General features: G+C 36.8%; 1 protein-coding gene across 1 annotated transcript in view; it reads left to right on the top strand.

The window, feature by feature from the left end:
• LOC121416892 (condensin-2 complex subunit D3-like) overlaps window positions 1-26,679 on the top strand; it is a 53,416-nt gene that overhangs the window by 5,954 nt on the left and 20,783 nt on the right. Inside the window, exons 2-17 of the mRNA XM_041610419.1 lie at window positions 7,737-7,901; window positions 8,791-8,952; window positions 9,821-10,122; window positions 11,440-11,573; window positions 12,901-13,000; window positions 14,009-14,127; window positions 14,824-15,022; window positions 15,831-15,900; window positions 17,762-17,843; window positions 18,068-18,212; window positions 18,741-18,957; window positions 20,179-20,264; window positions 20,582-20,745; window positions 21,961-22,146; window positions 24,098-24,200; window positions 25,611-25,907. Of these exons, the coding sequence (XP_041466353.1) occupies window positions 7,737-7,901; window positions 8,791-8,952; window positions 9,821-10,122; window positions 11,440-11,573; window positions 12,901-13,000; window positions 14,009-14,127; window positions 14,824-15,022; window positions 15,831-15,900; window positions 17,762-17,843; window positions 18,068-18,212; window positions 18,741-18,957; window positions 20,179-20,264; window positions 20,582-20,745; window positions 21,961-22,146; window positions 24,098-24,200; window positions 25,611-25,907 (2,531 nt within the window). The remainder of the gene's footprint in view (window positions 1-7,736; window positions 7,902-8,790; window positions 8,953-9,820; window positions 10,123-11,439; window positions 11,574-12,900; window positions 13,001-14,008; window positions 14,128-14,823; window positions 15,023-15,830; window positions 15,901-17,761; window positions 17,844-18,067; window positions 18,213-18,740; window positions 18,958-20,178; window positions 20,265-20,581; window positions 20,746-21,960; window positions 22,147-24,097; window positions 24,201-25,610; window positions 25,908-26,679) is intronic.

Below are 26,679 nucleotides of genomic sequence, written 5' to 3' on the forward strand. Positions count from 1 at the left end.
ATTTTTATGTGCCCCCAACAGTTTTGCTAAAGAGGAATAAAAAAAAAAAAAATCTAATGTACCAAATGGATATAACAGATCATACAGCCTGTACTACTTGAGCATTATTCTGAAATATATAAAAAAAAAAAAAAAAAATATATCGGTCAATTGACCGGCATGTTTCCATTTTCATTATACACTGTCATGACTGTAACATATAGCCAATTGACCGGCATGTTTCCACTTTCATTATACAGTGAAATATATGGTAAACTGACCGGCATGTTTCCATTTTCATATTATATCGGTCAATTGACCGGCATGTTTCCATTTTCATTATACAGTGAAATATATGGTAAACTGACCGGCATGTTTCCATTTTCATATTATATCGGTCAATTGACCGGCATGTTTCCATTTTCATTATACACTGAAACATATAGCCAATTGACCGGCATGTTTCCATTTTCATATTATGGTCAGTTGACCGGCATGTTTCCATTTTCATTATACACTGTAACATATAGCCAATTGACCGGCATGTTTCCACTTTCATTATACAGTGAAATATATGGTAAACTGACCGGCATGTTTCCATTTTCATATTATATCGGTCAATTGACCGGCATGTTTCCATTTTCATTATACACTGAAACATATGGTGAACTGAGCGGCATGTTTCCATTTTCATCATACATTGAAACATATGGTAAACTGACCGGCATGTTTCCATTTTCACATTTTGCTGGTCAATTGACTGGCATGTTTCCATTTTCATTATACACTGAAACATATGGTTAACTGACCGGCATGTTTCCATTTTCATATTATATCGGTCAATTGACCGGCATGTTTCCATTTTCATATTATATTGGTCAATTGACCGGCATGTTTCCATTATACACTGAAACATATAGCCAATTGACCGGCATGTTTCCATTTTCTATTATATCGGTCAATTGACCTGCATGTTTCCATTTTCATTATGCACCGGTCAATTGACCGGCATGTTTCCATTTTCATTATACACTGAAACCTATAGCCAATTGACCGGCATGTTTCCATTTTTATTTTGAAACATATGGTCAATTGACCGGCATGTTTCCACTTTCATTATACACTGAAACATATAGCCAATTGACCGGCATGTTTCCATTTTCATTATGCACTGGTCAATTGACCGGCATGTTTCCATTTTCATTATACACTGAAACATATAGCCAATTGACCGGCATGTTTCCATTTTCATATTATGGTCAGTTGACCGGCATGTTTCCATTTTCATTATACACTGTAACATATAGCCAATTGACCGGCATGTTTCCACTTTCATTATACAGTGAAATATATGGTAAACTGACCGGCATGTTTCCATTTTCATATTATATCGGTCAATTGACCGGCATGTTTCCATTTTCATTATACACTGAAACATATGGTGAACTGAGCGGCATGTTTCCATTTTCATCATACATTGAAACATATGGTAAACTGACCGGCATGTTTCCATTTTCACATTTTGCTGGTCAATTGACTGGCATGTTTCCATTTTCATTATACACTGAAACATATGGTTAACTGACCGGCATGTTTCCATTTTCATATTATATCGGTCAATTGACCGGCATGTTTCCATTTTCATATTATATTGGTCAATTGACCGGCATGTTTCCATTATACACTGAAACATATAGCCAATTGACCGGCATGTTTCCATTTTCTATTATATCGGTCAATTGACCTGCATGTTTCCATTTTCATTATGCACTGGTCAATTGACCGGCATGTTTCCATTTTCATTATACACTGAAACCTATAGCCAATTGACCGGCATGTTTCCATTTTTATTTTGAAACATATGGTCAATTGACCGGCATGTTTACTTTTTTATTATACACTGAAACCTATAGCCAATTGACCGGCATGTTTCCATTTTCATTATGCATTGGTCAATTGACCGGCATGTTTCCATTTTCATTATACACTGAAACCTATAGCCAATTGACCGGCATGTTTCCATTTTCATTATACACTGAAACATATGGTAAACTGACCAGCATGTTTCCATTTTCATATCATATTGGTCAATTGACCGGCATGTTTCCATTTCATTATACACTGAAACATATAGCCAATTGACCGGCATGTTTCCATTTTTATTTTGAAACATATGGTAAACTGACCGGCATGTTTCCACTTTCATTATACAGTGAAATATATGGTAAACAGACCGGCATGTTTCCATTTCCATATTATATTGATCAATTGACCGGCATGTTTCCATTTTCACATTATGCTGGTCAATTGACTGGCATGTTTCCATTTTCATTACAGTGGACATTCTGTTAATGTAATGAAACGCAATTAAGTGAAGACTCTCTTTAATCAATGAGAGGATTGATAGACTGAGTAAAAAATAAAAGACCCTTTCTAAAACAAACAAATCAAATAATTGGAATGTAGCAATTGTCATTACACTTTTAAGTTTGGAAAGAGAGTCAGCTGATTAAGAGCTGTAATATCCTTCACATGCACACACTGCAACAAAATAAACCTATCCCTGATCGTTGTTATTGTAAAGTTAAAATCAAGAAAACGACTGGGTGTCTACTCTATGCCCTCACGTCCAGTGAACACATGTACTGCACGCTTCGCATCACACATACACACACGGAACACACAGACACCTCACTGCCTTAATTGACCAATCAGAGAACGGCTGAGAATGGAAACCCGTCGGTCGCTAGCCAGCAGTCAGGATACTCCGTTCGATCCGTCCTTAATACTGCGGTGGAAAGTACGCAAACAACAATCGAAAAGCAATTTTTCGTATCGAACATTCTCAATTCAAGTCGTCAGCGCATAATAGGAAATTGTACCAAAAATCAACACGTTGCATATCTCTTCTCATGTATACTTATTGGTAAAGTACGCCATCTTTTGACAAGATGATGATGAAAGTGGATTGAACGAGCAAGAAAATAATGCTGATCGCCTAGAATGCAGCTAGCTGAGCTTGCAACACCGTAAACAAAGGTACGGTAGGCACTTAAGAACCAAGTTTGAAAGGACACTCGTAAAATTACGTCACTCTCGTGATGAATATTCATTAGATCGTGGTCGTGCGTGTTCAATACAAACTCTGCATGCATGCACTCAGTGTGTATTGAACACGCACGACCACGATCTACATGTAATGAATATTCATCGGCGAGAGTGACATAATTTTACGAGTATCCTTTCAAACTTGGTTCTTAAGTGCCTACCGGCTTGGTGAATAATATCGCGCGCCCTCTTTAGGCAAAAGTTGATATCAACACTGATCAAGAGGCATCTACGTGAAGATCACGAAAAATGCTCTTGGTCGCATTTCATAAGTTGGGTATGCAAAAAGGGTGGCGTATGAACAATTTTCCACACGGTGCCATGGATAAATTGTTGCTACATCACAGCATCTTGACCAAATTTATTGAGTAATATCTCATTTTGAAGCTAGAACTATAGGCTAAATATATTACTATGAATTAGATCGATACAATATCAGGAACACAAACTATAGCACATTAAGTATGAAGTAACAGGGGTGGCGGAGCCGGTGGATGCGGAGCAGGTGGATGCGGTAAATGATGAAATATTAAACCTAATTAACAACTTACTATAATATTAATATGACTGATATCCTCATATTTCTGGGCGTTTTAAAGCAGGGAACAACTAAATGTCATAAAAATTTGACAATTTTGAAAATATGCAGCAATGGAATACATGTGTATGTCAGCTCTGATCTGCAACCTTATCAATTAGTAAACCGGAGAGATTTGGTTAATTATCTAATTTGTAATCTTAATTTTTAGTACAAATGTTGTGTATCATTGCAACAAACATTTCTACCCATGATGTTGTCATTTTGCCAAGCATACAAATACAGTGACAGGTATTTTGGGGGCAAAAATGTGAAATTAAATACTGTTAATTAGTATAATTAATATGCATAAAATAATAGATGATTATTCGATTTTTGGTACAGATTTAATCATTGATGTTTCAAGATTATAACTGCAAAATACTAGGGTGATCCAATGTTGCATTAACTTTTGACACCATTTTATGTGCAGCAGGTCCAATTTGAGAAAAACACATTTCAAAATTCACATTTACATTGACATCTATGTAATAATTAGCTGTTAATTAGTCATTTTAAGGAAAAGTAACGGTATTCGAGACTTCAAACTTTTTCATTATTTAGAGAGTGGTAATAGCTATAACATATCAAAAAATAAAATTTTTGACCATTTTTACCCTGTTCGCGAAATTGGACCACCTTATGACATGCAACATGCTCTTATTTTATTAAAAAAAACAGCAAAGAGAATTCAACAAACGATCCATATGGTTCGGTAAGTGTTATAGAAAAAGTAGAATTCTTAGCTATGATGTAAAGTCATAGTTATTTTAGTAAAAAGGGTGTGAAAGATTCGCGTGCACCAGGTGCATATGAATCCTTCACACACGAGACGATTTGAAACTATGAGTGGCCTTGCCCTTGCCACTCGCAGTCTGCACCCACCCTATGTTACCTCTAGACTATGTTCTCGAAGTCTTTCCTCAGGCTCAGTCATGTTGTGGTGAGGGTTAGGGCGCGACAAATCCGCTTTGAGTGAGAGTTGAGTTGCAGTTGCATTTGCAGCCATGCCCCACTCACACATTGTACGAGGTTAGTATGTACTAACCTCGTACAATAGACCATTTCTGACCCTGGATTTTGAAGTAGTCGGCAAACATTTCATTGCTGAAGTAATATTTGCCGAAACTCCTTCTCGCTACGCACTGGGGCTCTTGCCGGTAAGTAGCATATATGAAAATAATAATAAAATAATAATAGGGGCCTAATCATTAAAAAAAAGGAAATTTCGCTTACCTCGGCCTCGAAAGTAACTTTGCTTGTCTCTTCTACGGAATTACAAGGAAGCCCGTTGGTGGCGCTAATAATTTCACAACCTTGATTCAGCTCCTCGGTAATTTTATAACTATCTAAATTCTTTGAATGCGCAATCCTTATGATTAGTTTATTAATTATGGGCACCATGAATGAAATACCTTCAAAAACATAATTAAAGATTATTATTGGTGATGATAACACTTATTTGCAATTAATTTAAAAAGATGACTGATAAAAACAAATTAAAATAATATACGTGCCTGGAAAGAAACCAGCAGTACAAGCTTTGACGAACGTCAATAATACGTATACGGTATACCAAAGTCTATACAATGAAAAGGTTGGACACTTCACGGACTTTGCGTAATGCCTTGCGTCGATATGCGTGTAAAATATTGTAGGTGCCTATTCTTTCCCTTGTCGTGTCTTTGATATGAATGTAAATTGCACGCCCTCTTCAGGAGAAAATTGATATCCACGCTGATTGATTTCTATCTCCGTGAAATCTTCACTAATGATCAAGAAAATATACATATTTTTAGAAAGAAACTTCAAGGAGAAGTCACGGAAGGATCTAAATGATTCGGTAAGTGTCATAGCAGGATGTGGAATACCAAATCATACATGATGTTTTATGTGGGCAAAAGCCCACTGTATTTTGGAAGTGTCGTGTGTGTCGCGTGTGTATGACTGATATTCCTTCGCACGCGAGATGATATGAACCCATGGGTGGCCATGCCCGGCCCGCCATGCCCGCAGTGCAGTGAAAGTGAGACGTGGACGGTGGAGGCGTAAGCAAGCATAGATCTAGATGATAGATCTAACTTGATTCAACCTAAACTGGGGCAAGTGGTTGTTTTTTAAATGAAATAATATCAGTAAATTATGATAGATTTTAAAATATTTTGAAATGGTTGCCATATTGCCAGTGTGCAGCCTTTTTTTCTTCTTCTGGAAACAGTACAGTCCACCGACTGGTGTACTATTGTCGTACTGGTGAAATGCAGCATGCAAGTGTATGTACATTATCCAATAAAAAATTGCTTACAACGTGCTGCGATTTTGGCCCGGCACACTTTTTTTCTTGAACCCAAGAAAACAATATTGTCATTTCATGTTGAGATATATTGGAATAAAACAACTTTTGCCATATTAAAATGACAAAAAGGTATTTTTTACCCATGTATAGCCCACTCCTAATGGTAGTGACTAAAATGAAAACGAAGTAGGCCCTAGGCTATTTTTAAGGAGCATTTGTCAGGATTGTGTTGAACATTGATTTTTCCCCTCAAACCCATGACAATTTTTGGGTGTGTGAGTGCGGTGCAAAAGGAGGAATTTTAGCTCTGTGTGTTCAGTTTCCCTAGTAATGAATTGGAATTGCTGCATACATGTTCTTTCAGGGGATTTAAAGGACAAGTCCACCCCTCAAAAAAGTTGATTTGAATAAAAAGATAAAAATCCAACAAGCATTACACTGAAAATTTCATCAAAATCAGATGTAAATAAGAAAGTTATGACATTTTAACCCTAAATCTCCCGGGGTATTTTGATTCTTGTCATTCCCGGGGGGGGGGGGGGCCATTATGGCCCCCCCTTAAGATCTCGGCCGCCGATCGCGCGAGCGACGCAAAAATTTGCACGCTGGTAGTGTGCAATGTAATCTACAAGGCTGTATGGTAAAATTTTCCAAAATAATGAGATTTTATTTTATATGAATTAATTATGCTAATTTATGCATAAATCATACTTTTTGCTCTAATTCACTAAATAAAGCTCCTAGAATGCTAATTTTTGTTAAAAATTTTCTTTGTAGCATTCTTAACAATCGTAATTCAAAAAAACTTTGGTTTGGAAATAAATTTCTTATGTATTTTATTGTTTTATGAATTTCTTATGTATTTCTTTGTTTTTTTACTTTTTGTTTTTTATTGTTTTTTCAATGGAAATTGTTCCAGACATAATTCTGATCATAAACAAGGCAAAATTAATTAAGTTTAATCAGTAAAAGTAGAAATAATGATACATTTATGAATTTTGGCTAAATACGCAATTTGCATTGGATTTGTACATGAAATCACGTTTATGAGCAATTTTGGGTCTGACATGCACTTGCATAATGTTGCGTAATGTCGTAACCGTGTACCTGGGCGTCACAACTTTGGTCTCAAAATTTGCGCGAGACTTGAATGTAAAAAGTCAGTGAGCTGCGAGGTGAAAAAATTTCGCGCAGCAGATATATCGCGAAAATTGTTGAGGGGGGGGGGCATGGCCCCCCCCCCCCCGGGAGAATTAGGGTTAAAATTTCGCTTGATTTCACAAAACAGGCGGCATCATGGTCGATATGCAAATGAAGAGACTGATGAGTGATGACATCATCCACTCACTATTTCTCTTGTATTTTATTACATGAAATGTGAAATATTTTCATTTTCTCCTCATTGTCAAGTGAAAAAACAAATAATTCCTCTCTGAACATATAGAATTTGCATTGTATTATATGGTTCAGTAAGTTTATAGTCCTTATTGTCAAATCTGTAAAAATAAAATATTGTATAATTCAAACAATAAAAAACAAAAGAAATAGTGAGTGAGGGACATCATCAACTGTCTCATTTGCATATCACTGAGTTGTGCATATCGCTATTTTGTGAAAAATAAGTGAAACTTTGAATTTTGATGAAATTTTCAGCATTATGCTTGTTTGATTCTCACTATTTATTCAAATCAACATTTTCTGGGGTGGACTTGGCTTTTACATAACTGAATATAAACTTTTAACACATTATATACCGGTATATTTTTTCCCTTTAAGGATGGGTGAATGCAGTATGGGAGAGCGACTTCACAGAAAACCCAGAGCTTCCAGAGGGGGTCAAAGGTCAATGGGACAACCAACGTGAAGTCCTAAGGTCATTGAAAGATGCCATCGACTGCTCCACACCGTGGGCCAGGGTGGACTTTGCCACACTCCCTCAAGGTACAGGATGCTATTAAACTTTCACAAAGTTATTTGTTATAATAACAAATGCACAATAGCAAGTTTACTATTGATCAGCAAACGAGATTGAGCAATTTCACTCGCTTTTAAACTGACATTGCAAATCAGTCATTTTTATAACAAGTTTTATGAAACGGGGCCCAATTCATTTAGCAAGTTTTTCATTTTAAATATTTTTTGCCTTAGTTGTTTACTCAGGTGGAGATTCCCCATTTACAATGTTGTACAAAAATCAGTGAAATGTCATTATAAAAGAAATTAAATGTTTTTGTACTTTAAATATATCAAAAGACAAATTTCTTCACACCCACTTTTGAAAGAAAAAAATATTTGTTTAATCATGATGAACCATTACCAAATTTCAATTTCTGCAAATACATGTATCAAAGACTTAAAATTCTAATAATTTTCTTCATCTTTGTATTTTCCACAAACCTTTTATACCAATAGTTTTATTTTTTTTTCTGGTATTTTAACATTTTTTTTTAGGTTTAACTTTCCCTTTAATGCAATTGTTCTTTCATGTACGACAATGAAATGTCCTTTCTGAAAATTGTACTGGGGGGGGGGGGCATTTTATGAAGAGTTACAACTCTGGTAACTTTACCATTATAGTGATTGCCATGGTAACAGGGCTCAGCAGCCAATCACAATCAAGGGTTTCCATAGTAGTTGTATCTACAATAATGGCAAAATTATAATAACTATAATTCTTTTTATTTGAAATGGGTTTTCTGCATGTTGTACTGCACCATTTAATTAGGATAAACTGTCCTTTCATCAGAAGTATAAAGAGGGAGAGAGATATTGTAAATTTCACTTCATGCAGTTATTAATACAACAATCGTGTAATTGTTCTTCCGAGCAGGGTTTTGGAACATCCTCTGTGAAAATGGAATAGTACCCAGGTCTCTGCTGGCTGGGCTGCACCATTTCATGAATAGGGTGGACAGCCTCCTTTCATCGGCAGTGGAAAGAGAGATTGCAATATCGGCCGCTCATCTGTACATCCTCCTGCTTGAGATACCAGGTAAATATGTAGTCTTCAAGCCAGGGTTGGGCTCAATTACAAGGTATCGGTAATTGTTCAATTACATAATTAATCACACTTTCTCAAGTAATTGTAATTGTATTTTAAAAATTTGAAAGGGAAAGTATTTGTAATTATAATTGAAAAAATGTAATTGACTGTCAATTACTTTTAATTACATTCAGTTACTTTACAATGAACTTACTTATTTTTATGATTGATTTCATGACTTTTTTCATGTCGACTGCCTCAGCATCAAAGAGTGTAATGGGCAGAATCTGTGATTTTTATTCAACATAAACCTTCTTGTCCGTTTCTTTGTAACTTAGCATTATGTTGAGCAGCTCAGCTACAGCCAGGTTAATAATATGATACCAAGTATCAAGGGCAGTTGAGTATATGCACATAGTAACAATGTTATATAAATGGACATGTTAAAGACAAATGCCAGTAGTTGCAGTAAACACTGATTTCATGAGATAGTCTGTTAAACCAGGCTTAATTGTCAGTGTCAGTATATCTTCGAGGATCTAGATCTGGTACAGTTACATGTACATAAACTGAACTCTGTGAAATCTTGAAATCTACGCTGAAAAATTTTCACACTGAAGATCACCAACACAGATAGGCACACGTGGGACAGTGTATTATTATTGCGGAATAAAGACTTTACGGAAGTGACCGAATCTGCGCTTATTTTGCTTATTACATATTATTACATAATTTCTTCTAGAATCCTTTGGCACATATTTTTTATTCATACAAACAGACACTTGGGTGGTCATTATATTAGATTCTGTCAAAAGTCATTTTGAGATCGTTACCAGAACTGGAATTTATCTTTAATATTATTATCATTATCCACCAGGAAGCGGAGCTTACCGTGTGCAGCAGCCGATGCTCTTCGAGGAAGCTTTGGACACCTTCAAGCTCTGGCCGAAGACGGAGAGCAACAAGCGGAAGCGCCCCGAGTCCAAAGGCCATCGAAGCTCCCAGCCACAGGGGGGCAAGAAGTCCCGTCGCATCACCTCCAGCCAGACCGCATCCCAGAAGGCCCACGATGCCGGCAACGATGAGGAGGAGGATATGGAGGAGGATGAGGAGGAGGTGGTTTCCTTGACGACGCAGGAAGTGGATCGCATCCACCGGGCTATCTACCATGCTATCAGGGTATTTATCTGTGATCCTCCAAGAAAGAAATTTAAAAAGCTATAATTCACAACTATAAGCTAAGTGATTTTGGATTATTAAGGCTCTGTTTTGACAAGCAAAGTCGGCGACTGTGAGGATAAAAGACTCGCCCATCCTATGTGCTGTGAACAGGGATTTATCTCCTGTGCAATTCGAACTACTATATCACAGAATTGTGATATCCCAACTGGAAATGTGTGCATTAGAAATTGCATACGGTGAAGTATGGAAAAACTGTTACGCGCGCACATGTATGACAGAAAAAAAAGACGGACCTACGTAGCTCACTTCTATGGTACAAAAACAAGACGCACTTGGCAGTTTGAAACTGTGCTTATCGTAAATTGAAAGTTACTTAATTTGGGCTTTTCGGATATTTAAATTACATGTATGATATGCTTCACTGCTCACTCACGGTGGGCGCAATTACCTGGAAAATGTTTGCATCTGGTCGTCAAAATATTGATGATATTGGGGCTTTATTGGCGCAATTGATGGCTTAATGAGCGCGAATTTGCGCTCAGTGCCCGCTTATTTCAAGGCTTGCTTGCATTGTCACTCAGACTTTTATCCACTGTCTGCCATACATGTAGTTGGTTACTACCAGTGTTGAAGCTACGCAAAGGGGCGCCAGGCAGGCCTGCCTAGTGCTTTAGATTTGCGCGCGGCACTCGTGTTAAAACAAATGATTTCACTGACGAGGACATGTTCCCCTTAAATTGATTGAAAATGGTACAAAAAATTTGCTCAAATGAAGTCATTACATGTACAGGATTCACATCCATTACAGGTATAATGATAATAACTGCTGGATTTTTATAGCGCTTTTTGCCCTGGGATACAGAGGGCTTGCTATTATTGTTTGAAAAGTTTAAACAATTACAAAAAAAGTTAATAGTTTTCAAAGCCAGAACTGCTGATATATTTAATCGCATAATGCAGGTGAGACTGCCAGAGGTGCTACACTTGATGGCAGGAGGTTGTTTTTCCTACTGCTGAGTGTTGCGTTGAAGAGTTCTGAAGCTATCGTGGAGCATGTTATGCATCGTCTTATTATTATAATTATTATTACTGCACACCCAATTTTGTCGCCATTCTTGTCCTTAGCCAATCACATGCAAGGATTTCAATATCTTACAACAGACTAATTATTTCATGAAATGCTCCTAAGGCCAGCACTATCATTGTTCCACAGCTTGAATTTATCTTTGAGACTTTACCTACTATTTGTTTTTTAGGGAATTCTGTGCTTATCATCTGCAACATTCTGTAATTTAGTCACCATGCTTTTTGCAGGAGGTTGTTTTCTTGCTGAGGAACGTGCCATTGAAAAGTTCTGAAGAGATCATCGAGCACGTCATGCAACGTCTGGCCGAGGTCAGTCGTGTCCCCACGGAGCAGGGCTGGGATTCCCACTTTGGAAACAAGAGGTGAGACAGGAAAATAAAAGTAAATTTCAGTGCATGCAAAATTCAGCTGCAAGGCTCTTAGTTCACAAAAAGAGATTTGAACATGTTACACTGATCCTACGTAGTCTCCATTGGCTTCTGCTGCTGTCAGACGGTAAAACGCTCTCTCTGGAAAATCGCTGTTCTGAGAAAAAGGACTTTAAAGTTTAGAGGTTTGAGCTTCTTTATGAGACAGAAATAATGCATTTTTAGCAATGGGAAAAGAAGAAGCACAATAAACACTAATAACTGAAGAATCTTTTAGCTTATTTGGGGTTTTAATTATGAAATGAATGAGATTTTTGTGTAGATAGACTGTTTAACCACAGCACATGTATACACTCATACTACACATCATAAGATGGTAAAATGGTCTATTACCATCTTACCCCTATGCACAACATTCTTCAGCAATTTTCGAGACCGTTTTGTCATCTGACGGCCGTGTGAATGGTCTAACTCGAAGATGAACCATTTTACCATCTGACAGCGATGATGAAAAAATCTCAATTAAGGTTAAAAGGTTTATGTCAAAGAAAGCTTGTTTTACCTCCAATTTCCAAACAATATTACCGACAATGGGCTAACTCAAAGATGGACCATTTTACCATCAAATCTGAATGAAAAATACAAAAAAGTACCAAGTTTGCGGAAATTATCTCTACATCAAGACATGGTGGGATTTTGTCGATAGCACCATTGGAAAGAGCGCCCTCACATTACAAGGAAAGTGAATTTACCTCAAAAAGTCGAATTTTCGAGTAAGACAGTTATACCTTCTGACGGCGTAATGACTCACATTTGCGTCTCCAAGAACTGATTTATTATTACCCTATGTTACAGAGTGCTACATAACTTTTTAAAAGCACTTGCCCAGTGGAGGAAGTAAATTATTAAATAGTTGGAATATACTTGCCCAAAAATCTATTTCACTTGCCCTAAAAAATCCTTGGAAAAAGTTTTACCTCTTCAAAAGGAGGTTTTGTGGTTTTAAAAAGTATTGACATTTTCCTCTCTTTTGACATGAACTGATCTACCTTATTGCATTTCTTTTTCCAAAGTGATTTTATCTTGCCTGCCATGACCAAACAATCATATTGACCCTAATTTTGGTGATTCATCTGTGAGAATTTTGCTTTCTACTGTGTGAATTTTGCTTGCCTATTTTGGCAAGTAGTTTTGGTCTTTACTTCAAAACAATTGCCCGACTCTAACTTTTACTTGCCCCGGGCAATCGGGAAGTGCTTATGTAGCACCCTGTTATTATCATTTTCAACTCATCTGACTTCTTTTTCTCATTCTCACACAGTTCTCTAGAGGATGTATACAGTATCAGCCATCTTGCCTACCTTGGTCTAGAAGCTCTCTGCACAGGTTCTCATGGGGATCCCTCTCACATGCTACGACAGGTAAGCAGACCTGCCAACTATTACGTTTTAGGCCTATTCAGTACGTTTTGCAACCAATATGTATACGGCAGTACGTTTTTTCTTTTAAAATACGATTTAAAAAAAATAATAATAATTATTTTTTTTTTACAAAATTGTAATTTGAGAATAATCATCTCTTTATGTCTCTATTTCATAAAACGTACACAAATATGGTTATTAGATCAATGTAGTTTCAGGTAACTTGTTTTTTTTTTCAATCATTTTGTTAAAACCAGAGTGAAGATATACACATGTTTCAATGTTTTTTTTTTCATCTGCAAGAGCAGTGCACATTTTAGCTTGCATGCAACTTGAGCGCTGCGATCAGCAATTGCGCCAAGCAATTTACTATGAAGTACACTTTTTTGGGGAAAAATAATTTTTTTTTTAAATCAAAGAATACAGTTTTTCATTCCCAGAGGTTGGCAGGCCTGGGTAAGATCCATTTGTCTTAAAGTGTTATTTTGTTTGTGTTAAAGTTACTCCTTCATGCTGAGTGTTGAATGTCGACAACAACACTACAATATTCGTTGAGCCCAGAGAAACAAACTTAATTGAATGTAATATCTTGTCACCTGACTTCACAATTGAATATCTTGACTTAAACATAGCAGAACTTGAATACTTTTTTAAATACGTGCATTTTCTGATGGGATTTACTCATTTTTGAGCACCACTCTATGTATGATAAGTATGTAAAATAAATATTGTTAATACCTTGGTCACATTTGCTCTACGGCAGCCGTACGGCGAGTCGAAAAACAGCTGTTTTAACATTTTTTGTACCAACTACATATAGGTGGTTTGAATTAAAATTAATAAAACGCCTGTTTTCGACTCGCCGTACGGCCGCCGTAGAGCAAATGTGACCAAGGTATAAACCAATTAGAAACTGTCACTTGGCTGAGAATGGAGTGACTTCGTATCCTTTTAGAAATCATTTTTTATCTTGAAACAATTTTTTTTTTCATTTTATTTTTGTCCCAGGTTTTCAAGCATCTGCTTCCAAACATCTTGATGTTGATCGGCGAGAATCAAGCCGTTGCCTCGACATCCATACCAAAACACATTCAACAAATGAAAGACCATGCAGAGGCTTTCGCCAGGTAATTACATACCATGCATAGTATTATCAAAAGTTAGGCCAGGCCTTAGTATCGGCCAAATGTAATGTTGTCGCCTTTAGACTTAGAAGCAGTGGCGGACCGTGACCCAGAGGAGACAAGCAGTTGGGGGGGGGGCACAGCATTGTTCACTATTGTTCACGGTCCGCTATTGCTTAGAGGCGAGCGAACTTACCAAGTGCTATGTATTTTCTCCCATTGATTGTGCCTTAAAAATAGCTAGTATCAAATATGCTGTTTGAGTTAGCTCTGAAGGATACAGAAAATTATTTATCTTATAACTTACAATTTGTATAAAAATTTGAGAGGAAAAGTATTTGTTAAGCTAGTTTGTATGTCTTATGGATGGGATGGTTGGGGAATTAATGTGTCATTTTTCATTTCATTATATTTTCATTTCAAATAAATATTTATTTTCCTCCATTTTACAAAATTTCTTAATTTTTGTTGACAAGAATTCACATGAAATCAATTTCCATAAAGAATATAAATCTATACAACTTATGTGTATAGAAGAAAGGGTAGGTCCCTAGAAGCACATGCTTGTGGCGGGACACGTCTGTGGACATATAAGCGCAATTAATGCAGGAAATTTGCATTTTGCATAAACCATGGACTCAACCGTGGGTTTTCAAAATCACCTTTGTGAATTTGGGCCAATATGTCTCTTGATTCCAGCCATATGTATAAGGACATAGGGGAGAAATCCTTGCCGTGCTTGAGGGTTCTAATGCAGCACATGTGTGTCAAGGTGCCGGATAAGGTCGAGTATCGGACGCGAGCCTCACATACCATCGCTCGCATTCTCGCTGGTATTCCGGCTGAAACGGAAGCCAGCTTCGTCAAGTGGCTCTTCCTTTACTCGAAAAATGCTAAGGTATGTTGGTATAATTTTCACTTTGATTTATTCCAGGGATAGGCAATTACCAAAAAAATATGAGTGAAGGAATTAATGAATTTATTAGATAACAAATGATTTCAATGAAAGAAACAAAGAATAATGAATGAATGCTTGATCATTTGAATGAATTACTGAGTCGTTGAGAAGTGAAATGTATAATGAATGAATAAGGAAATACAATAATTGTATAGATATCATTGATTTGTAGATGAACAAAAAAAATCAATGATTGAATGAGCTTATTTACCAGTGATTAAATGAATGCATAGAATAGATATTTTATAAATAATTGAATGGATAGGTAGATTTTTTAATAAATCAATTACTCACAAATGAATAATCAATCATGAATTGATCAATTACTCTCAAATGAACAAGATAATAAGCCTGTTCATGGTTGTAAACTGCGCACAAGCAGAAAAAGGTCATTTGAGATAAACCGTGAATGTGGTTTTCAAATTCACTGACATAGGCATTTGTAATTTGAGAATGATATTTTTTTAAATATTCTTTTCATCACATCCAAGCTGAAGAGAAACAAAGTCTTCATAATCACTGGTATTTGACAGTAGCCCAAACTATAGTCAAAATGTGCCACATTATTCTAGTCACCTGGTCTATACGATGCCTTTTGTCCTTAGAATGTGAATGCTTTGCCGGGAAAACTTACGCAACATCTTCATTTGAAAATGTTAATGCTCATCCTAATGAAAAATTGCAAAGGTTATTTGAGAAAAGTTGATCAATAGTGAATACCCCTCTTTCCACCTCTTTTTATCCTCAGATCAGCTATCGTGTCTTTGCTCTTGAAGTAGTTGGTGCCCTTTTAGAGAGGCCAGAGAGACAATCAGCAGGTAAACTTCTTTTCATATCATATCAAATCAAATCTTATTCATCTATTTATTTATTTATTGATTGATTGATTTATTGATTGATGGATTTATTTATTTATATTTTTATTTATTTATTTATTTATTTATGCAGCATTCATTCATTCATTCAGTCATTTATTCATTCATTTATTTATTCATGTTTATTTACATATTTATTCATTTATCTGTGTTTATTTTATCTATTTATTATTTATTTAATTTTATTAGTAAATTTTACTTGTTTGCTTATTTATTTGTCTATTTATTAATTTTTTTTATTTATTTATTCATTGATTTATTTTTTTTATCTATTTATTATTTATTTGATTCTATTTGTAAATTTTATTCATTTGTTTGCTTATTCATTTATTTATTCATTCATTCATTTATTTAGTTTATATATCTATTTATTAATTTGATTAATTTATTTATTTGCTTATTCATTTATTAATTCATTCATTTTTTAAGGGGGGGGGGAGTTTATAAATATCATAGAATGAAAAAGAATCCAATCAAACGTAATAAAGTTCTATCACTTGTGTGTATATATTTACTTTACAGTTATACGTGGATTCTCATTTTTTGTCTCACCTGCATAGCAGAGTGAGAGTATATGCGCTGCTTTTCCGACGGCAGCGGCGGCGTCAACATCAAATCTTAACCCTAGGTTAAGTTTTTGAAATGACATCTTAACTCAAAAAGTATATGGACCTAGTTCATGAAACTTGGCCATAAGGTTAATCAAGTATCACCAAACATCCTGCATGAGTTTCACGTCACATGATCAAGGTCAAAGGTCATTTAGGGTCCATGAAGTTTGGCCAAATTGTGGGTATTTGTTGAATTACCATCATAACTTTGAAAGTACGTTGGTCTAGTTCATAAAACTTGGACAGAAGAGTAATCAGGTATCACTGAACATCCTGTGCGCATTTTCGGTCACATGACCAAGGTCAAAGGTCAATGAACTTTGGCCATAATGGGGTTATCTGTTGAATTACCATCATAACTTTGCAAGTTTATTGATCTGACTTTTAAACTTGGACATAAGAGTAATCAAGTATCACTGAATATCCTGTGCAAGTTTCAGGTCACATGATCAAGGTCAAAGGTCATGTGAGGTCAATAAATTTTGGCCACATTGGGGGTATTTTTTGAATTACCATCCTATCTCTGTAAGTGTATTGGTCTAGTTCATAAATCGTGGAAATAAGAGTAACCAAGTATCACTGAACATCTTGTGCGAGTTATAGTAGTTTTCAAAGTCAGCAATGCTGCTATGTTGAATCGCGTGATGCAGGTGAGACGGCCAGAGGCATTCCACTTGTTTCAAAATATATTCCCTGGAATGTCATGTTTCAGATGAATAATAATATTGATAATAGTAATAGGCATTTATATTGTGCCAACAATGGAGCGTTGTGGCCCAGTGGATTAGTCTTCGGACTTTGAAACAGAGGGTCGTGGGCTCGAATCCCAGCCATGGCATAATTTCCTTCAGCAAGAAACTGATCCACAGTGTGCTGCACTCAACCCAGGTGAGGTAAATGGGTACCGGTAGGAAGTAATTCCTTAAAAAGCTGTGTGCGCTCTGAACGCCTAGCTTAGCCGGGTAATATAGGAGCGCCTTGAGCACCTACATGTAACAAGGTGGATATATGCGCAATATAAATACCCTATATTATTATTATTATAATCTAGAAATAATCTATTCCGAGGTGCATTGTTTTTATTATCATGAATAGTAATAAATTGTTTTTGGATTTCCTATGCTCACGAAGCCTCAGTGCACAGTCGCCATAATTGTTGAAAATAATTTTTAATCTTTTTTTGTTTTTGATAGGCGAGGGCAACCAGGAGCAGTTTTTATCTCATCGTTTTTTGCTTGACATCATGGTATCCCGCTGCTCCGATAAGGCACCTACGTAAGTTTTAACCTTGGGACAAATTGTCCACTTTTTTAAGGTTTTGCTCAATAGATTTCATTAACAGCACTATAATCATTCCAAAGTTCTAATTCAGGCATGATTTTTTCCACAGATTTTGATATTTTTTAAAGGCTTTTTTCTGTGAATTTTTTTCCTGAGATCTACTATCAATTATTGCACTGTTTGTCTGATTTTCCTTTAATTATGTTCCCATAATCCAGTGTTCGAGCCAAGGCGCTGAGCTGTCTAGCCCAGTTTACTGCCCTCGCTGGTAACCAAGCGTCCAACCCTCTGTCGGATATTCTAGCTGCCCCTACGGCCAAGACCGGGGCTACCCCGGTGCTTGTTCTTGAGGATGCAATCAAGGTAAGATATCTATATTTATAAAACTCCCAAGAATGTTCTGTAATCTGATTGGTCCAAATCGGATTACATGATGTTCAGCAATTGCACTATTGTTTCCAAAATGCCCTATCCTTCACTCTGACGTCAGAGTGCAGGATAGTGCGAGTTCTAGAATTATCTAGGATTTAGATCAAATATAGCATTCGGGGCAACTCAGTGACATGGGTGAGGGGGGGGTAGGTTGTGTAAAACAAACAATACACGCGTTTTTGTGCATAGAGGACCTCAATAAGAACTCTGTGCTCGGCTCGCCAAATTGATTTACCGCACTCGGTCCTGCAGACCTCGGTGTGGTATATCCTTTTTTTCTTTCGCTCATTGTTCATTATTTGGCCCTGCATGCACTCTATATAGATGATGAGGATGATTATTATTATCATTATTATTTTTATTTCATTTAATCTTTTATTAATATTATTTTTTGCTTGGCCTAGTTAGTGCCTCTCCTTAGCTGGATGCTCACAACCTAGTTTGTTCATTTGAATGCAGGAAGCAGCAGCAGGATCGACCAAGGACAACGCACCTGCAGGGCATGCTGGGACTGACGCAATGGATTGTGGGTCGACGGTGAACGACGGGGGGTCTGGAGAGGTCGCGGAAGAATCTGTGAAGGAAAAAGGTCCCTCAGAGCCTAAGAAGGGTGCCACCCCTGGGAACTTAATGGGAGGATCCCCTGCTCTGTTGTTTGGAGATGATAGTGCAGCAGGTATGCTTTCCATCATAAATTCCTCTTTTAAAAAAAATCATTTTTTAATAGTTTTTATTTTTATCAATATCTTAAGTAATAATTGTAGCAGTTTGTCTGTTTCATAATGCATGTGCCAACATCATATGGAGAGTTTTGCCACAGTGGATTAGTCTCCGGACTTTGAAACAGAGGGTCATGGGTTCGAATCCCAGCCATGGCATAGTTTCCTTCAGCGTTATAATCCACGCTATGCTGCACTTGACCCAGGTGAGGTTAAAGGAGAATGAAACCATTGGAACAAGATAGCTTGTGTGAAAACAGAAAAATCAAAGAAACAGATCAACGAAAGTTTGAGAAAAATCGGACAAATAATGAGAAAGTTATGAGCATTTGAATATTGCGATCACTAATGCTATGGAGATAGCAAATTGGCAATGCGACAAAGATGTGTGATGTCACTTGTGAACAACTCTCCCATTACTTTAGTATATATTTCACTAGAATTGCCTCTTTTATCACATCTATCCATAAATAATGTGTTCTGTTTACATGAGGGCATGTAATACATATTTTCAAATAATACATCATGGATAAAGAGTTTGTATCATAAGAAAAAGCAAAAAGAGACATTTTGAGGGTATTTTATAGTCCACCAAAGGGAAAGTTGTTCATCAGTGACATCACACATCCTTGTCGCATTGCCAATGTGAGGATCACCATAGCATTAGTGATTGCAATATTCAAATGCTCATAACTTTCTCACTATTTGTCCGATTTTTCTCAAACTTTCTTTATTCTTATTCTTTGATTTTTCTGTTTCTATACAAGCCTATTTGTTCCAAAGGTTTCATTCCCCTTTAATGAATACATGGCAGGAATTTATTCCTTGAAATGCCACCGCGCTGTAAAAGGCTGCAGGGCTGTAGCCAGGGTAATAATATACAATAAAGCGCAAAGGGATTTATTTGGCAGTAATATGCGCTATAAAACCATGTTGATATTATTATTACTATCGTCTTTTTCCCAATATCCCAGAACCAGGACAACTGACAACTGTTCACATACATTGTCAACATTTTCATTTTTTGTTTCAAGGAAGAATTCGAGAAGGTCTATCACAGTTGATCCAGTCTGTATAAAATGATTGTTGCCATGTAGGGCAAACCTCTAAGAGTTGCTTGCTAGTTGGTCCTAGAAATTGTTACAAATAGTAACAGACCCTTATCTCCAAATTTATAGGTTTTGTTGGTAGCAGTGGACTGTTGAATTGCTTGAAGGAGAGGATCTGTGATGATAAAGTCGGAGTACGCAAAGCAGCTCTACAGGTAATACTATTCAAATTTTTGTATTTATTTCTATTCCGTTCGATGAAACAGGCGAAAATCTAACTCATACCTATTTTCCAGTTTCATTAGTAGAGAAGTTTGTACACATTCGTAATTTGTTGTTGCTATTGTTTTTGGGGGGTTTTGATGGCTTTTTGTTATTTTTATCTGATGACTTTATAATTACTTGTAAATAATGCATAATTTGTCTTATTGTGTATATATCTGGTCATCGTGGACACAATAAAATATATATAATTACAAAAAAATATATTAGTTCTTTGGATGAATTGGAAATATTTTTTTCATTTGTGTAGGCACTTGAGAACATCTTCAAGCTCCAGTGCATGGCCTTTGACCTTCAGCTGTTGGAGATCCTCAGGGAGCGTTGCCGTGATACTGCCCTCTCTGTCCGTAAGCAGGCACTAGACTCGCTCACCAGTCTTCTCAAAGAAAGCCCGACCGACGAAAGGGTCCAAAGGTACTAATTGAAATTTATTTTCATATGAACGCAATTAAATCAAATTTGATGCAAATCTTTGGTAAATTAAGCAGCTATATTCCCGACTCTCTGTGAACTCGACAGTTAGACGTTTCCTTCAACATGAATATTTTATTGTAGACAACATAAAGATACAATTTCTAAAAAATTTTTAAGTTTGATATTTGACCTTCATATGACTGAATTTTGTGACAGGGAACATGAAAAAATTGTTTGAAGAAGTATCCCTATCTTATGTAAAAAGAAGATTTTCTAGAGTATAAATTGGGTTTTTATTAATGTTCGATTCCCTTTTATGCTAGTATTCGTTTTAGAAGTAGAGGGCGTTCATGTAAGGTATAATCTTTTTGATGAATACACAGAAGTGTGCATTCTCCGAACATGATCTGACCAATGCAGTAATGTGTTACAGACCCAGTCAGCAATCTTGACCATAGATTACACTCGACTTTGCGCTTGGAGCCAGAACAAAAGAAATGGTCCAGTTTATTTATTGTTTTGGCGTGGTCACGTCTATTGTTGAGTCAAGTGTATTTACACTAAAAAACATTGCTGACTGCCATGGTATGTGTACACAACTGGCAGTTGGGAAATTAAGTGTACTTTTTAGTGAGGCTTTGATCTTTGTGAAACACCCCCAGGCTTCACAAATGCTCTCAATGATATCAAGGCTCGTCTTAAAAAGAGTTGCGATTGATCTGGGCAACCACAACTTTGGATGGCCAGCAACATCATCATCTAAAATGCAAATTTATTCAAAATATTTTCTAGATATGATGTATATTCATACATTCATTCATCACTCTTGAAGATTCAGTGTGACTCTCTTTGTTTACTAGGGAGTGCAAATTTCCTGTACAAAAAAGCTATGATGTGAATGGATTACCATACAATTATGATTGATTGGATCAATCGTAACTCTTTGTAAGACGGGGCCCAGGATAATATCTATTTAGTAAACTTATGAAAAATTGCCTCTATACTGAACAGGGGGGGGGGGGAAATATTTGTTTTTATTATTGGGGCTATTTTTCAGAACTTGTTGCCTATATTTGCTTCATTGGATAAACTTTAACATTGAAGTGAATTGGAATTTTCCTGGGCTATTTTGAGCATTTCGAAGGCAAAATTGCCCCGGCCCCCAAGGGATTTTTCTCTGATCCTGAGATTTCTTATTTCCTCACCTTGTTTCAGGGTATGGCTTCAAGGTGTCCTGCCAACGGTGTCCGACCGAGAGTCGTCAGCCTCAGAGAAATGCCTGCAGCTCCTTCAAGATCTCGTCCTTGATGGTGTATGCAGGAAGGGTGTCACCGAGACCAAGAAACGACTGGCGTGGAGTCTACTGTGTCAACTCATGGAACCTGACCTGTGTGACCTCAGGTTAGTAGTCATGTCAAAACGTTGAGTTTGGGTGGTTGTCCATGAAAGATACATGGTGTACCGTTAAAAGCTACTACACCTATAAATAGAGCGAAACTGACTCAGTCCATAAAATGTCTGCCCGTTAAACGAAAGATCGTGGGTTCGAGTCCACCTCGGGTGGATGACTGAAGCCAGTGGGTTGTGTGTAAATGTCTCTCCCATGTTTCATAGATGCAGGCTATGTTACAGTGGAAAACACTCCGTCCCTCCGATAGGATGTTAAATGGAGGCCCTGTGTAGAGGAGAATCACCATCTTTGCACATTAAGAACCCACTGCACTATTCGAATAAGAGTACGGGGGAAACCCCGGTGTAGTGGTCCACCTGCATTCCCCCCAATCAGTTATATCGGGAGGAGAGACCTGCGAGTCACAGTTCTGTGTGCACGCCCTTCTTGGCAACCTAGATTGGCTGGCTCCTCCAATGTGCCTTTGAATGTCTTTGATATATGGCGCCATACAAATGCTGTGCATCATCATCATGAAATAAGCTTTCCTTTTGAATATATCTTCATTAATCTTGATCTCCAACAGTTGAGTTTGGTCAGCTACCTGTCTTTGGGTGCATAAATTGTGAATGCACAATGTGTATTGTATCCTAGTTCCATTGAACATCTGTGTATGTAAGTTATTGAAACTCATTGGCCCGAATTCACAAAGGTGGTTTTGAAAATCCACGGTTAAATTCATGGTTTATGTAGATTTCCTGTATAAATTACACTTAATTTAGCGCGTATCAGGCGTTTGTAAAAAAATATTCCAATGCTGACGCGCGATTTTGTCACAGTGCGCCAAGTTGACACCTGTTACCATGGTTAGATACACTAAATTTTATTCATGAGTCTACTGTTTGAAGAGTGGACTCATTATTCAAAACAGTAGACTAATGAATAAAATAGCGTGGATAACCGCGTCAACAGGCGTCAATTTGGCGCACTCTGGCAAAAGCACGTATCAGCATTGGACATTTTTTTAATATACGCGGTAAAATAAGCGTAATCTATACAGTTATATCTGCATAAACCATGGACTCAACCGTGGGTTTTCAAAACCACCTTTGTGAATTCGGGCCATTATAAAGCTGTAATAAGCTTCAGATACATCTTGCCATCTATTGGAAAGTATTGCTAGAATTATTTGGGGTATTTTTCTCTCATTTCTTCTTTATAAATCTAAATGAACATTCTAAAATTTTGTTCATGTCTAATGGTAGTTGCATATTAAAGTGATTTGTTAACATTGGTTAAGCTAGAAGGTCACACTTGTCACCTGTGTCTGTGATATGTTACAAAAATGAAGCCCAGAAAAAATTGCATTCGAAAATAATTATTTAGTGCTTCAAAAATTGAAATATAAAGTGACCGGAAACAACATCTTAATTTCATCCCATACACTTATGTGTACTATTTAGGTGTCTATAAGACGCCTATTTACAAAATCGGGGTTTGCCTTGTAGTTTTAGCTTTTTATTCTCAATAATGGTTGTTTTCAGGGTTTATTAGTTCTAATACATGCACTTGTACACATGTTTCATCTTGGTTTGAGAATTTTTTAAATCGGCTGCTCACAAAGTTAAACAATACCTTTAATGTTGATTCCAGGGGCCCGCCTTACAAAGAGTTGCGATTGATCCCATCAGTCACAGCTATGGAAATCCAGTAACGTCAACGTTTCTTCAGACTTTTTTTCGAGATGTGATGTCCATTCATATAGTAATATTTTTCTAGAAAATTAAAAGTGCTGCTCTTGTTTAAAAAGGACATTATGGAAATATCCCAAAGAAAAAATTATGACATTGATGGATTTCCATATAGTTATGATTGATTGGATCAATCGCAACTCTTTGTAAGACTGGGGCCCTGCTATAACTTCACTGAAAATAAATTGAGATTGTTTTGTTCTTTTATCAGGGTGTATTTCCAGCGAGTATGTCGTCTGTGGGCGAGGCAGAAGTTACTCACCCCATCGCTCGTCAAAGGCTTGGCAGAACACACGCAAGGAGATAATACTGTTGTAAGATAATATGGATTTATAGATTTCATTTCTAAAAAAATTTTAGTGTATTAAGTTTGTTTTTTGCAACCAAGATACGACAATACGTTTTTTCTTAAAAAAAAAAAAGTTATCGTAATTTATTTAGAAAAATCCTCTCTATATTTCTCTATTTCATTAAACTTTCACAAATATGGTTATTAGATCAATGTAATTTCAGGTTACTTGTTTTCAATCATTTTGTTAAAACCAGGGTGAGATAAACGCATGTTCCAATGTTTTTTATCTGCAAGAGCAATGCACATTTTAGCGTGCATGCAGGTTGAGTGCCGCGATGGGCGCGTTCGCCACACATTTCATTATGAAATACAGTTTTTCTGAGGAAAATAAAATACATTTTTTTATCACAAAATTAAATTTTTCTTTCCCAGAGGTTGGCAGGTCTTGTTCTTGCAATTATTAAGAGCAAATGCAAGAATGATCATGGGAGTCAACTCTGACAAGTTGTCTGGGCCGCATCTTACAAATAGTTGCGCTTGATCCGATCAATCGCAACTATGGAAAGCCAGCAAAGTCAACATATGAAATGCATGTTTGTTCAAAAATTGTTCTAGATATGATTGGATCAATCTTAACTCTTTGTAAGACGGGGCCCACATCTGACAGCTTTCCTCAGACTTGATTGGCTGAGAAGCACTGATACTGTGGTTACTGCCAGATAGCACAAGATTTGTTGGATAACACTTCTTACAAGTCCTTTCATGAAGCTCTCCCAGAAGACAAAATGAAGCAAAAGAAAACTGAACCTGAAAGAAAGTTCAACACACACATATATATATATATATATATATATATATATATATATATATATATAATGATATTTTCTTCCACCTATCTTTTGAGTTTTGCTGAAGTAAGAGTTTTTTCCCAATATATTTATATTATCCATGCTATATAAAAAATTGATCAACAGGTTTGAATTTAAAATCAACATACCATATTACAATGAAATGAATAAAATTAAAGATTTGCAACTGTATATTCGTTGATAATTCATAATGAAGTATATTTTCAATCATCGTGGAGCGTTGTCGCCCAGTGGATTAGTCTTCTGGCTTTGAAACAGATAGTCGTGGGTTCGAATCCCAGCCATGGCGTTGTTTCCTTTAGCAAGAAATTTATCCACATTGTGCTGCACTCAACCCAGATGAGGTGAATGGGGTACTCTGTAGGAAAAAAATCCTTGAATGCTAAAGCCGGGGTAATAATTATAGCAGGGCCTGCTGGAAAACCAGTTTTCAGAACGTAAGTGGCTTCCCTGGGTAAATATACCGTATACCTATATTATCGTCGTCGTCGTCATCAACATCATCATCACTATTTTATTATTATCATTATCATTATCTTCATCTTCCTTTTCCATCAATCCAGGCTGCCTGGATGTTCCTGTCCCAGGTCTCTCACTTCTGCCCTCACCTGGACAAGGCCCTGGTCCTCTCGACCTGGCACGACCTGACCTCTGACCTCACAAACAGTTCAGTGAACTCTACAGCACAGGGGTCAACGAACTCTGAGATCTTGACCAGCGTGCTTTCCGTCATCGGGAGTCTGGCAAGCCACCTTGTAGAGGATGAGAGGAAAGATCTTGTGCAGGGGATGGTTCAGAGGCTTGTTACGCAGATGGACTCTCCAAACCTTATGGGAGCTATGATCGAAACTGTGTATAAGGTTAGTTCATGTATGACATATGTTTCCATAAGTATAAAAGAGCTCTGTATAAGGTCTGGCCATATATGAACATATAAGTTGTTGTTGTAGTCATACCTTATGGGAGTTATGAAAGAAACTGTATAAGGTTAGTTCATGTATGAAATATGTTTCCATAAGTAAAAAAGAGCTCTGTATAAGGTATGGCCATATATGAACATATAAGTTGTTGTTGTTGTGGTCATACCTTATGGGAGCTATGATAGAAACTGTGTATAAGGTTAGTCCATATATGACATATGTGTTAATAAGTATGAAAGAGCTCTGTATAAGTTTTGGCCATATGTGAACATTGGATAAGGTGTGGTCATATAAGAACCCTATATAATGTGAGTTGTTAAAGAAAGGACTAGTGATGAATAGATAAGGAAGTGTGGTAAGGTATGGTAATGATGAGTACTCTGTATTAATGATAAAAATAGTGTTAAATTGGTTGTTGGGAGGACTAACAGGACTTAGGACTTAGAAGACTAACAATAAACACCTGGGGACCGTTTCATGAAAGTTGTCAGCACTGACAAGATGTCTTTCTCTGACAGTTACCATAGTAACAGTCAGAGGCCAGAGCTTCTCAGCCAATCAAAACCAAGGATTTCACTAAAATAGTCAGCACTGACATTTTAGTCAGTGCTGACAACTTTCATGAAACACCCCCCCCCCCTGTGCATCAAATTGAGAAATCTTCATTTTATGGTCTAATGCTCGTGTGTCCAATCTTATTCTTCATCAATGT

This window comes from Lytechinus variegatus, chromosome 6 (genome assembly GCF_018143015.1).
Source record: "Lytechinus variegatus isolate NC3 chromosome 6, Lvar_3.0, whole genome shotgun sequence".
NCBI lineage: Eukaryota > Metazoa > Echinodermata > Echinoidea > Temnopleuroida > Toxopneustidae > Lytechinus > Lytechinus variegatus.